The sequence below is a fragment of the Euprymna scolopes genome, chromosome 12 (assembly GCF_053919585.1).
Source record: "Euprymna scolopes isolate OS-2025 chromosome 12, ASM5391958v1, whole genome shotgun sequence".
NCBI lineage: Eukaryota > Metazoa > Mollusca > Cephalopoda > Sepiida > Sepiolidae > Euprymna > Euprymna scolopes.
The window spans coordinates 151,501,524-151,515,430 of NC_136493.1; the positions used below are offsets into that span (position 1 = coordinate 151,501,524).

General features: G+C 31.7%; 1 protein-coding gene across 45 annotated transcripts in view; it reads right to left on the reverse strand.

Moving 5' to 3' along the window:
- LOC145291553 (phosphatidylinositol-binding clathrin assembly protein LAP-like) overlaps positions 1-13,907 on the reverse strand; it is a 343,700-nt gene that overhangs the window by 99,192 nt on the left and 230,601 nt on the right. For 25 of the 45 annotated variants that reach the window (XM_080137589.1, XM_080137590.1, XM_080137570.1 and 22 more), the window contains 2 exons: positions 10,993-11,072; positions 1,381-1,504 (listed from right to left, as the gene is read on the reverse strand). In XM_080137589.1, the coding sequence (XP_079993715.1) occupies positions 1,381-1,504; positions 10,993-11,072 (204 nt within the window). The remainder of the gene's footprint in view (positions 1-1,380; positions 1,505-10,992; positions 11,073-13,907) is intronic. The other 20 variants (XM_080137599.1, XM_080137598.1, XM_080137615.1 and 17 more) reach the window with 1 other exon arrangement.

Here is a 13,907-nt window from a genome sequence, read left to right on the forward strand (position 1 = left end):
TGGATGAATGCTTTAAAACATTTAGCAAAACATGTTAATCTACAATGCTTTTTTATACTAAAAATATTGTTTTAAAGACATTCATTAATGAAAAAAAATCTTTTACCCCCTTACCTAACCCCCCCCCCAAAAAAAAACCTATGTATAGTTTGAAGAAAGGAAAGGGAAACAAGGCAATGCAAAACGTGACAGAAAAACAGGGAAAGAGAAAGATCAAAGCAAGAAAGAGAAATAAAAGGAACTTGTCCAAAATTCCCCCTATAATAAAAAAAAAAAAATAAATAAAAAAATATGATATACATACCCAGAATAAAACGAAAGTATCATATTCCAAAAATTATGTAAATTGATCAAGTAATTTTATTTTTAAATAAGAAAATCAAATTTTATGAATAACCTAAGAGAGGCTGTTTTGTCCACTATTTTGAAAACAATCTAAAAAACAAAATTAAAAAACAAAGGGAGACAATCAATTCAAACTTGCAAAATTTATGTTGCTTACAAATTCTCATTAATCACTTAAAAATGATTTTCTCTATAAAAATATAACTACTTGATCAATTTACATAATTTTCTAAATATATTTTTGTTTCTGTCATGGGTACATACATCAGACTTTTTATTTTGATTTTTTTTTTTAAGAAAGAATTCTGAACAAGAACAAAATAAAATCTAGCCAACTGAGAAAAAATAAGGACAAAGCTCTAGTGATTTGGCTTTTTCTGATAAGAAAAACAAAATAAAAAGCACAATTCCCTTCTTCTGAATTACCAAAAAGGCAGAGAACTTGCATCCCTATTTCAACGAGAATTTAACTTGACAATCTTAGAATTTAATTCAAATTGAATACATATAATGTTCAAACAAAACCTGACAGAGATAAAAAAAAAGAAAAAAAAATTACCATTCCTTTTTCTCTATCTAATGTAGATGAAAGAAATATCATAAGGAAAAATAACAAAACACAGAAACAACAAATCTTATATTAATAATCTTAAAGAGAAAATTAATATCCATGCAAACAGAGTTCAAAGCTTTTTTTTTTAAATCATTATTTAAATCCTAAAAAGCATTTGATCAGAGGTTTCATAATTTGCCCTTATGTTTAATATTAAGAAATGAAACTATTTTTATTCTTAGTTTCTATTGTGTAAGGTTAATAATGAAATGTATTGGCTGCATTGCAGGTGAATTCCTGAATTTGCATGTAAGATTCAAAGGAAGCCCTGTGGAGAGAATCATTAATAAAGAATGATGAAAAATGTGCAACGTGTTATTTGCATGCATTCGGGTTGTTATAAAACATGGAATACATCTTGCATTTGGAATGGCAGTGGAGAAGAGGTGGGTGGAGTGAGGGGGGAGGTCAAACCTGCTTACCTTCATTTGGTTCAGCCTTTGATTTTCATCGTCAAGAATTTTCTTTTTTTCTTCATCTGACACACCACTAAAGCCAAGATTTTGGTCAGCCATTGTGTTCAGAGCAGCAGTGAAGCCTGCTGGCCTGAAACAGAGGAGTTTGGCACTGGGTTAAATGGAAATCTTTTACTCCCACCCACACAGAAAATTCTAATACAACAAACGTAATACTAATAAATGGTACAACTCCTGAAAAAAGGTGAAACCAAACACTTAACCCCCACCCCCCAAAAAATGCACAATTTCCAAGAAGGGATGAAACAAGACAAAAAAGAATTGTTATAAACATATAAATTAGGTACAAGTGGTACCCACCTATATATTTTTATTTTCATCCTTTAAAAAAAAAAAATTCAGTGGATTATTATTAGGGCTATGACAGCAGAATATTCTTTTCATTATTTTGACTCTCGGGTATATATCAGTCAGTATCTTCTATGTTTTTAGATAGAGTGATGTGGTTCTCAGTCGACTAACTGTGTCGGATATAAACTCAAGAGACTGAAAAGAATATTCTCTTGTCATAGCCCTAATTATTATCAAATGGACACTAATCTATCAGATTATGCAAAAAAAAAATTAAATACTTGTAAGGGTGCTCAGTTTTTACTACAACATTCTAGTAAAGCAATCACCTATTTTAGAATCACTCAACTTTTTTAGGCCAAATTTTGTATATTAGCGTATTTTTTAAAGATGTTTTTATTTTTTTTTTAATTTGGCTTGAAATTTGCTCTTTTTTATAAATATTTATGGTTATCTTCAAGTTTCATCACCCGACATTTACAAAGGTTTTGCCAAGACAAATTTTTTTTCCTCAAATATATATTTTTTTGATTAAGCTATCTTCAAGTTTTGTCACTCCAACATTAACAATTTTTAAATTAACAGGAAAACTCTTTTGGTATACTTGCGTGTGTGCACAATTTCTAATACAATAAATCAATCCCCCATATTGGAATTACTCGACAACCCTTTTATATAAAGGATTTTTCATTTATCAATTTAAATGCAATTATCAATGATCAATATGCACTAGAGTATCAACTAAAGACTTAGCGTCAAAAAATTGATTTTCCTGGTCTGTTTGAAAGAATATTTAAAATTGTTGCCAAAACAAATAGTTTTCTTGATATTAAAACCTTTATTATCCAATGTATTCCGTATTGTTTTCACTAATCGCCATATGAAATACATTGGATTATAAAAGTCTTGATACTAGTGCAGAGAGTGATCCGGACGTAACTCAGCCACTGCTTGGCTGTCACCGGAACACTGACGTCAACAGCCGGAGTAAGTCGAGTGTCACCATAACAAAGCTGAGCCAATGAAAATGAGGCGCAATGTTTTTCAATGTGGTGCGCGTTGCAAATTCAAAGCAGCAGACGACAATTTAGAAGAGGAAGAAAAGAAAAAAAAAAAAAAAAACACACACACCAGTTCCTAAATTAACGGAAAAGACACACAAGTTATTAAATTCAGGGCAGGAAGAAAAAAAAGTGTAAAACAAATATGAATTTCACATCTTTAAGTGACCAACTCAAAATCCCAGCTGAAGTACTGGATTTTTGCCAACAAAAAAAAAAAATACTGGCAAGGTTGAAAACGTGTTCGTCATGCGGACACAACTGTCAGCTCATGAGAAGAGCAAAAGTCAGCGATGGCTATGCCTGGAGGTGTCGGGCTAGCAATTGCCAAACATAATTCACTAAGGACTGGCACATTTTTCGCCAAGTCCAGGCTTACAATAGCAACAGTTATCAAAATTATTTACCTGTGGGCCTACCAGCAAGGCACGAAAAAAGATCTCCAATGCGAATGCGGTTTAAGGTCAGCACACACCATCGCCGATTGAAAAAATTGCTTTTCCTTTATCAGTAATAAAACTTTAAAGTTCCAAGGTAAGTTTTCCTTTTCTTTTTCTTGTAATGCTATGCGACGCTCGGCTTAATTTCATCGGTGACGCTCGGCTTACTCTGGCTGTTGATGTCAATGTTCCGGTGACAGCCGAGCAGTGGCTGAGTTACATCCGGATCACTCTCTGCACTAGTACCAAAGTCTTAATATCATGAAAACTATCTATCAGTGACAATTTAAATGTGATATTCCTTCAAAACAGACACAAATATCCTTAAAAATCAACTTTTTAAAACTAAGTCTCTAGCAATCATTGACCACATACTGATTTTTTTTCATTATAATCTGGTAGATTAGCATCCAATTGAAAAAAAAAAAAAAGGTCAAATTCACGGCATTTGGCCATAAAAGAGTGGTTCTAAAATGAGAGATTGCTTTACTAGAATGTTGTATGAGAAACTGAAAGTGTCAATTTTCAAAAAGCCAGCGAGATATTTCGTTTTGATGTTAAAGTGCTGATTATGTGAAACTTAACACCAAATATAAATAAATAAAATATAATGTTCTGTCTGACAGCTTTTAAATTGTCACATGACTTAAATCAACCAATCAAATAATGGCATGATAAACATTAGAAACAGAAAAAAAATAAAATGTCTGCTTTGAAAAATAAATAATGATCAGTTTGAATAGAAAAGCATGAAAAATTAGAATTGCTTAAAATATCTTAATGGAAAACATAGAAAAGAGCCTGATGATCTAATAACGAATCGTTTGAAATTTTTTAAAATCTAACCAAAAATAAGGAAGTTATGACTATTTCTGTGCTTAACCCATTCGGATATTTTTCCCTCTTTAAAACCATATGCGTTTTGTCACATTTTTTACACTATTTTTCTAGTAAAAATGTATTTTTGTTAACACAAGATTAAGGAATTAAATTTGCCATATAAATGTAATTTTGTGCAAGGAATCCAAATATGGTAACGAAAATCTCTAGAAATTAATCGTTTCCAAATAATCTGCAATAAATGTGCGTAAATATGCTGCAATACAATAAAAACTATGTATGCATTAAAAAAAAAAAAAAAGAAAAAAAGGGTAGTTAGAGAACTCAAAGTTGAATTGTAATACATTTTATGTACAAGAAACTAAAACTTAATACTAGAACTGTTGAAAAATGAATATTTTGCAAGATTTCTTTGGTATTATTGTAGATTAACACCTGCTAAATCACTCCCACCTACCTCCTCTCCAAAATATAATTCTTCAGGGTTTTTTAAAGGCAATTATATACGAATACATGTAAAACTTAGCAGAATATATATATATATATATATATATATATATATATATATATATATATATATATATACATACACACACACACACACAAATTAATGTTGAGACAATCAGAATCAAAAATCGAAATCAAGAATCAGAAAAATCTGAATTTTTTGAGGTATCAGAATCGGAAAAAATTAAGCCTAATTTTAGATTCCAAAAACGATGATTTGTTAATTTTGTAAAACTGAATTTTCCATTACTGCTGCTACTAATAAAAACTTAATGTTTTTAAACTATTATGAACACTGATATCTATAGATCATAACAGAAAAATTCAATGTGAATTTCTTTTATAAACAACACAATTGAAACTGTACATAAAGTCGCTGTGCACATTTTAGAAGAATGCAATTTATTTACAAGGTTTGAAAAATATTTTTAAAATCCAATAAAAGATTTTTGTCAAGAAAAATACAATCAAACATTATCGATAATTAAATCAGAAGTAAAAATTAAAAAAAACTGTTTTTTAACTATATTATTTCATGCTCTCAGTTTTTGTCCAGTCCTTCAGCTAGCATTTGCAAATATTACAAAGTGTGGCAAAACGTTTGGAAAAAAAAAGAAAAAAAAAAAAAGAAAAAAGAAAAAAAAGCTTGCCTTTGAATTGAACGAGGTATAAATCAATTTGTGAATTTTCATGCAACAACATTTGGCATCAATTCTTTGATGATGCCGGCACTCAAAATAGCACTTTTAGGAGGTGGACTCATCATTTGGATCTAAATTTAGTGGTAGCATACTTTTATAAATACTAACTTTTCAAATCGAAAAAATATCAAGAAAACTGCTCTAAAAGACATGAATGGCCTGGAAGTGGGGGGATCATTATACATTAAATTTATATGTAAAATGATCCCACTTCTAATCTAAATTATTTTCGTTGTCATTTTGCCTTGTTTTTTTTTTTTTTTCAACCACTAAGTTTTTTTTTTTAGGGTTTAGGGTATTCACACATAATTGCCTAACAGAATAGAATCTTATTTAATTTTGTTTTTAATTGGCAACTTTGAAAGTTAAATATATTTAAAAACCAATATTTCTTGAAGGAAATTCTATAAAAGAATCGTAAACTGCATATATTTCAAACTAAGTCGACAACATCCGTTAATGCTGTTGCTTAGATTATGATTGTTGGCAGTACTAATTAAATCATTTACTTTCAGTGAAAATGGGTTACAATTTGGAGGGAGATCATATTTAAAAACATAAAAAAAAATAAACACAGAATTATAATTTTAACGCATAAAAATAAAATCATTAATTTACTTATTACTTGGTATGCAAAAAATATTTAGAAAAAGGGTTTGAAAAACAAAAAAAAACGAACAGACTAGTTTATTTTGTGTCCCAATAAGTGAGATTGATGTTTTTTTCAATTTTTTTCCAAATTTCATGATGTAATTCCCTGTCGGAGAGTGGTAATGAGCTGCTAAACACTGTAGTGGGTGGGGGATCAAAAAGAAAAAAATCTGAAAGAAAATGGCTATTCCATCGCGGATAACATTTTTTATCATTACTTTCCTAACAACTTTTCAAATATATCATGTAGATCATTATTTATTAAACCATATGAAAGAATATTCATTTCCGGACAAAATGATATTTTAAGGATCTCAAGTGCTCTGGTTTCTGAAATATGACTGTTTTAGTAGAACTACCTTGAAATCTTAAAATATCCTAAGTGTTTTTATGGTTGGTGGGCATTACTAGTTTAAAATTCAAATGCACAATCTTTTTTTTTTTTCCACTGTATGCTACATAGAAACTGTAGAATGGTCATGTAAAAAATTGCTAAATCTTTTATGCACTATTATTTTTAATCATAAGGGCATGCGACCAAACAAGATTAAGGCAAGATTAAAAATGGTGACCTCCAAAGAACAATGAGACACACATATGTGGCCGATTGTAACTATATTTGAAAATTTTTCCAATCAATTTTTTTTTCAAATTTGGGCAATTAATAAAGTTGGAAAACATGAAATATTTTCATCAGAGAAAGAATGTACAGTCATGGTCATATTTATTGGCACGGTCCAATAAAACCCTCATTTCATCTTAAAAATCCTTCAGAAAAGGTTAAATCAAATGAAATCAAAAGTGTAATATATATTTTGAACTGCTCTTTCCAACTCAACAATTGAATTAAAAAAAAAATGAATAATAAAGAAATTACAAACGATATTTCGAAATTCCCTTGTTCAAATTTATTGGCACCGTAATTCTAATGATCGATTGTATGCCTTTAGCCTTAATTACTTGCTGCAGTCATTTATTATAGTTTTCCACTAACTTGTAGCATTCTTCAGCAGTAAATTTAGCCCATTCCTTCTGACAATAATCCTCTAACTGAGCGAGATTCTTAGGCTTCCTCTTCGTTACCCTCAATTTTAAAATCCTCCACAAATTTTCAATGGGATTGAGGTTTGGGCTGTGGGATGGCCACTCCAAAGCATTGATATTGTTGTCCTCAAGCCATTTCTTAGATTAGCCGAATGCTTTGGTCATTATCTTGCATGAAGCACCAACGTCGACTAAGTGACAGCTCTCTAGCAGAGTCCTTCAGGTTTTCATTCAGGATTTTAACATAATCCTCCTTTTTCATGATGCCTGTGACCTTAACAAGTCATCTTGGTCCAGTGGCAGCAAAGCATCCCCAAAACATCAAACTGCCTCTGTCGTGCTTCACAGTTGGTATGGTGTTCTTGGGCAAGAAGGCTTAGCCATATTTCCTGTAAACAAAACAAACGCTATTATGACCAAATAACTAAAATTTCATTTCGTCAGACCATATAACATGTTTCCAGAAGGCAGCATCTTTATCAATATGGTGCTTTGCTTTGGGCGAACCTTGCTTTCAGATCCACGGGTTTCGGGCGACATGCTTTCAAACCAGCTCTCTTCAAAACTATCAACTGTGTGTTGAGACACGTTCACTCCAGAGCTTATCTGTTCCTCTACAATCTCCCCAGCAGTGATCCTTGGGTTTTGGTTGACACGTTGAACTATTTTTCGCTCTGCCCTCGCAGACAGTAGTTTTTTTCTCTCCCGACCTTCCAAATTCATAACATGACCTTGTGATTTGAACTTCTTTACGATGGCTCGAACGGTGGATTTGGCAAGGTTTAGTTTTTTAGAAATCTTATAGACCTTCCATTTGGAATGACACGCTATCACATGCTTCCTGAGGTCTTCGCTGTGTTCCTTAGTCTTAACAATAACGAAAATTCCTTGATTTAAATTAATTCAAAGTACACGCTGTCTAAAAATTATCTGAAAAAGAAAATTTTTTTAAATTAACATTAAATAAGCATAATAAGGCTAAAAAAAGGTAACAAAACCATATCAAATATGAAATTGGTTGTAATTATACTGGTAATCGATGAAAATAATAAGCCGTGCCAATAATTTTGAACACGGTAATTTAGAAATTTCATTTGTAATTTCTTTAGTATTCAATTTTTTTAAAATCTAATTGTTGCATCAGAAAGAGCAGTTCAAAATACATATGATACTACATAATAACCCTCAATTCTGACCATTATGATTTTTATTGGACCATGCCAATAAATATGATCATGACTGTATATACTATACTGAGACCTTGTATGGCAAGAATAAAGCTTTTTTTTTTTTCCTCTCATAAAAAGGTTTTCTAATCATGTTTATAGCATACTCCCTGATATGCTAATCCCCTTCCACCCATAAGTTTTTTTGATTGACATTCATATTTGTATAATACTGCTATTAAATGCATAGTTAATCATTCCACAAGTCTGGAAACATAAAAAAATCACAAAGAATAAATGAAACCACAGTCAGTTTATTTTAAAAATTACTTGTTAGATGTTAAGAATTGTTGATCTAGAGTCAAATTTGTTAGTGCAAAATGAGAAAACGAAATCAGATTGACCTTTACATAGATAGAGATATTCAGGCTGCAAAACATAGACGGAGGAGATTGTAAAGGTCATATGGAGGTCGGGAAGGGGGATTAAAAATAAGAGTTTGATGTCCTCTTTGATACAAAGATAAACTTGAGGCAGTAATAAAAAAATATAATGCTGATTTTGAGTGATTTTTTATACTACATTCAACTCTAACAAGTAGACTAAAATATTCCTTTATTTGAAAAATAGAACAAGCATATATCAATCTAATTTTCTTAGAATTAAAATTATATTTTTGACTAAATGGTTTCATGTTTAAAATCTCTTCAAAACAGCAAAATGGAAATAATTTTCTAAACCATGAAATGCAAATTTAAGATATAAAAAAGTCAGTATGATTAAATTTCAGACTCCTATTGCATCACGTGTTGTAAATAATTATTTGATTAGCGATTCTACCTTTTTATCCTTGTACTATATTTTTGAAGATAGAAAATTCTAATTTTTTTCCTTAAAAAAAAAAAAAAGGAAAAATTTTTTAGATGGAGGCAATTCTCGTTTATAGCCTAAACAGCTTTAAACACATATAAAATCAATAGAAATAAATTTCTACATTGCTTTGCCAGTGTCCGATTTAAGACAAACAATTATATTTAAAAAGAATAAATATTAATTCATACATAATTCATAAAATGTGATTACAGCAAGACTAAAAGAAAATATGAATGCAAAAGTGAAAATTTTTCTATTTTTTTTTTAATCATTTATTTTTAATTGCCATTTTATTAACATATTTCTTGAAATAAAATATTAGTGTGTAAATTAATTTGATTTATAACAATTACTTAAAATTCCATCTTTACATAATGTTTGAAATGGCCTTTAAGCCAGTCTTATACTCATTAAACTCGTACAATTTTACCCTTCAAACTTACATTTCAAAGCAAAACTACATTTTTCTTTTCAGGTATATAATGCCCACCAATAAAAATATTCTTGACAGAGATATTAAAAAAAAATAAAAAAAATTTTCAATTAAGTAAACAGCATAATTTTACAAAAAAAAAGAAAAAAAAAAAAAATTTTATAAGTATTGTTGCCTGTGAATAGATATTTTACTTTTGTTAATTTTTTTATTTAAATTTTTCATTGAAATTTACATCACCATGTCTCCGATATTGCTCCCTTTTCTCAATTGAAGACTAATTTTTTGTAAATTTACAAATCTAAAAATTTGACTATTTATGATGAAATGCTGACATGGCATTTATAGGCACTGAATTTCCTTTAATTTTGGTGTTAATTGCCAGTGATCTTAAGGTAAGATATTAGCTTATGAAGTCAATGTTCGCTTTATGACTCTCCGGACCAGTAGTAATTATCACTTCTTATACGGATAATTGCATAAACATTAAACACGAGTGTCCATAGGTATAAAAGTTTCTAATATTCATTAGAAAAATAGTATATATAAAGCAAAGTTGTCTGTATGTGTATTTTTTTTTTTTTTTTTTTTACATGGAGGTCACCACTTATCAAGGCCCGGAGGCCATTCAGGGATAAGGGTTATTGCGTGTACAGTAATCAATGAGATAGTATTGTAGTGATCATTAATATTGGAGATTTGATAGAGTGTCTTACTTAAGAGGGCAGTTTAAAACTCTACCAAACTCCTCTGTCAATTTTGGGTCTAAACACTTAAAATTTTAGATGTAGGTTACTTGGACATGGATGAAACTTTTCAATTTGATTTAAGTCCAAACAAATGTTAAGGGGTACCAATTGGGGTCAAAGTTAAAAAAATTTGACCTCAGCAGTCTCTACCAAATTACTCAACCAATTTTTGGTCTAAACAATTGAAATTTTACATAAAGTGTATTCAGACACAGGGCAAGCTTTTTAATCGATTTTTGGGAGAAATTTTGGCTGCCAAGTGGTTAAAGTTCAAAAGATTTTACCTTTGGTCTCTTGCAAACTATTCAGCCAATTTTTGGTCGAAACATTTGAAATTTTACATAAAGGATATTCAGACATGCAGCAAGCTTTTTAATCAGTTTTTGGGCAAAAATTTGTCATTTGTCAAAAATTTGGTCAAACTTGAAAGAGTTGACATTTGCAGATTCTACCAAACTCCTCCACTAATTTTGGGCTTAAACATGTGAAATTTTAGATGTAGGTTACCTGGACACGAGTCCAAATTTTTAACACACACATATATATATATACATATGCACATAAAGTTATGAACAGTACATAGGGCCCGAGCAAAGGTGGGTTGAACTGCTAGTATAACAAACCAAATTCTTTGATTGATAAATTTTATTACTTCTTGTAATTATTTTTGTACCCAATTATTTTTTTTAATAAATTGAATTTATTAACGAAACTTGAAGACAAACGCTGATGATTATTTTTTTTACCAACGTAACAGTAAGGGGATGGGGGGGGGGACGATAGCAAAAACAAATATACTCACTTAGATGTGGATGCAGGAAGCTTTTTCCCCTCGAGTGACGCATAATGCTGCTCTAAAGCATCAAGCAAACTTGATGGAGCCTACAATAAAAAGAAAACAAAATAAACAACTTCCAATAAAAAGAATTTGGTTATGTCCAGTTATGACATGACTTCATTGGAAAATGTAGGACAAAAATACAAGAGCAAAGAAATGCATCTACTTTTTCAATGACGTTTTTCTTCTAGATCTAATATTACTTTTCAACATCTTTCTCTTCTGAATAAAATATTACTTTTTCAAAGACAAATCTAATTCATCCATTTTTGCAATGCTTTTTATTATTTAACTTCTAATACATTTCTTTCATGTTTTTTAAATACATTTCTTTCATGTTTTTTTTAAATACATTTCTTTCATGTTTTTTTAAATACATTTCTTTCATGTTTTTTAAATACATTTCTTTCATGTTTTTTAAATACATTTCTTTCATGTTTTTTAAATACATTTCTTTCATGTTTTTTTAAATACATTTCTTTCATGTTTTTTTAAATACATTTCTTTCATGTTTTTTTAAATACATTTCTTTCATGTTTTTTTAAATACATTTCTTTCATGTTTTTTTAAATACATTTCTTTCATGTTTTTTTAAATACATTTCTTTCATGTTTTTTTAAATACATTTCTTTCATGTTTTTTAAATACATTTCTTTCATGTTTTTTAAATACATTTCTTTCATGTTTTTTTAAATACATTTCTTTCATGTTTTTTTAAATACATTTCTTTCATGTTTTTTCTATAAAACAAAATCTTTTGCCTTTTGATGTTTTTTATTATGATTAGAATGTCTTTTTAAATGTTTCTTTACTTTTTTATAATGCAGTCACCACTTATGCAAGCCCAAAGGCAATTCGAGGATAAGGATTAATAAGTGTAACCGAGACAACAGAGTACTGATTGATAGTGGCTTAAATTCAACTGTCGTATTCAGCTGGAAAGCAGACATGCGAGTCTGAAGGATGAGAGATGTAAGAGGAGTAAGGAAGTCATAACACTAGAGTTGATTGACCAATAAAAAGAATTTAAGGACCGTCGTGTGTCTATAGAGACAATAAGTGCACAGTTTGATGTCAGTGTGGGAACTGTACACACAATTATTCGCAAGGAACTGAAGATGTGCAAATTTGTTCCAAGGGTGCTCAGAGAAAATCAAAATGACAGCAAGGAGATGGTCGAACTCATCAATTCAGATCCCGCAGTTTTTGATGCTCTGGTGACCTGCAATGAAAGCTGGATCTACTGCTATGACCCAGAGATCAAGAGACAGATCAAAGAAGGTCAGACAGAGCCAATTCACTTAGAAACTTATAATGATCCCTCTTTTGACAGCACAGGCACGATCTACATGCACTGGATTCCCACTGGACAGACAGTCAACAAGGAATGCTATGTCGAGGTTTTAAAGGAGTTTAGGAAGAGATTTCGTCGGAAGAAGTCAGCACTCTTCAAATTGAGTCAGTGGCATTTCCATCAGGACAATGCATCAGTCCACAACTCCATTCTTGTCACAGACCCTTTGACCAAGATGGTCATCAAGACAGTTCCTCACGCTCCCTATAGTTCAAATATTTCCTCCTATAACAGACAACACGCTATGCAACATACAAATATCTGTGCGTGAGGTCGCCAAGCTAAACAAGAACCTTGATTCCAGTAAAGCAACTGGCCCTGACGGCATTCCAGTTATAGTGCTGAAAAAACTCCAACCTGAACTTGCCCCCATACTTACAAAATTCTTTAAGCGTTGCCTTAAGGAGAAGTGCTTTCCAACACCCTAGAGAACCTCATCAGTATGCCCTGTATTTAAGAATTCAGGTGAAAAGTCATCTCCCTCTCAGTACAGAACAATAAGTCTCCTGTGTGTCATGAGTAAGTTGTTGGAATCCATATTAAATAAAGAAGTAGTCAACCACCTCAACAGAAACAACCTTCTTAGTGACATGCAATATGGTTTCCGCTCCGCTAGATCTACAGCAGATGTGCTAACGGTTATATCTCATAGGATTAGTGAATCTCTTGACAAAGGTTTCCTTTCCAGGGCAATTGCTCTTGACATATCGAAGGCCTTCGATAAGGTATGGCATAAAGGCCTACTTCACAAGATTTCCAGCTACAGTATCACTGGTAATGTTTTCTCAATCATTAAATCATTTCTCTCTGATAGGCTCATAAGAGTAGTGGTTGATGGGCAGAAATCAGAAGCCCACAGTATTAATGCTGGAGTTCCTCAGGGGTCCATCCTGGGCCCAACTCTCTTCCTGATCTACATCAATGATCTCCCAAAACACATACTTAAATCATTCGTTGACATCTATGCTGATGACACGACCATCTACGGCAACACATCAAATGCCGTAAATGACAAAGTTCTCTCTAATTCTCTCTCCTCTGATCTTGAGCGCGTGGTACAGTGGGGGAACAGATGGCTGGTCACTTTTAATGCATCCAAAACCAAGCTTCTATCATTACACCATAAACGCTCTGATCCCCATCTGACATCAATTGAAATGGATGGCTCTTGTCTTGGGGAGGCTCCATGTTTTGACAAGCTTCTGGGCTTGACCTTTACTCCTGATCTGAAATGGAACACGTACATCAGGTCTGTTGCCAGGGACGCTGGGAAAATGGTGGGATCCTTCTACCGCTCGAGAAGATATCTCACTACCGATGCAATTCTCTATCTGTATAAAAGCCAAGTACGTCCAAGGATGGAGTACTGCTGCCACATCTGGGCAGGAGCTGCTAAAAAAAGCCTATCCTGCATTGACAGAGTACAAAATAGACTTCGTGGTCATTGACACGTTCACAGAAGGGGACTTCTATGGGGCCTTCCAGAAGTTGTTGGAACGGTAAAACAAGTGCACAACAGTCGGAG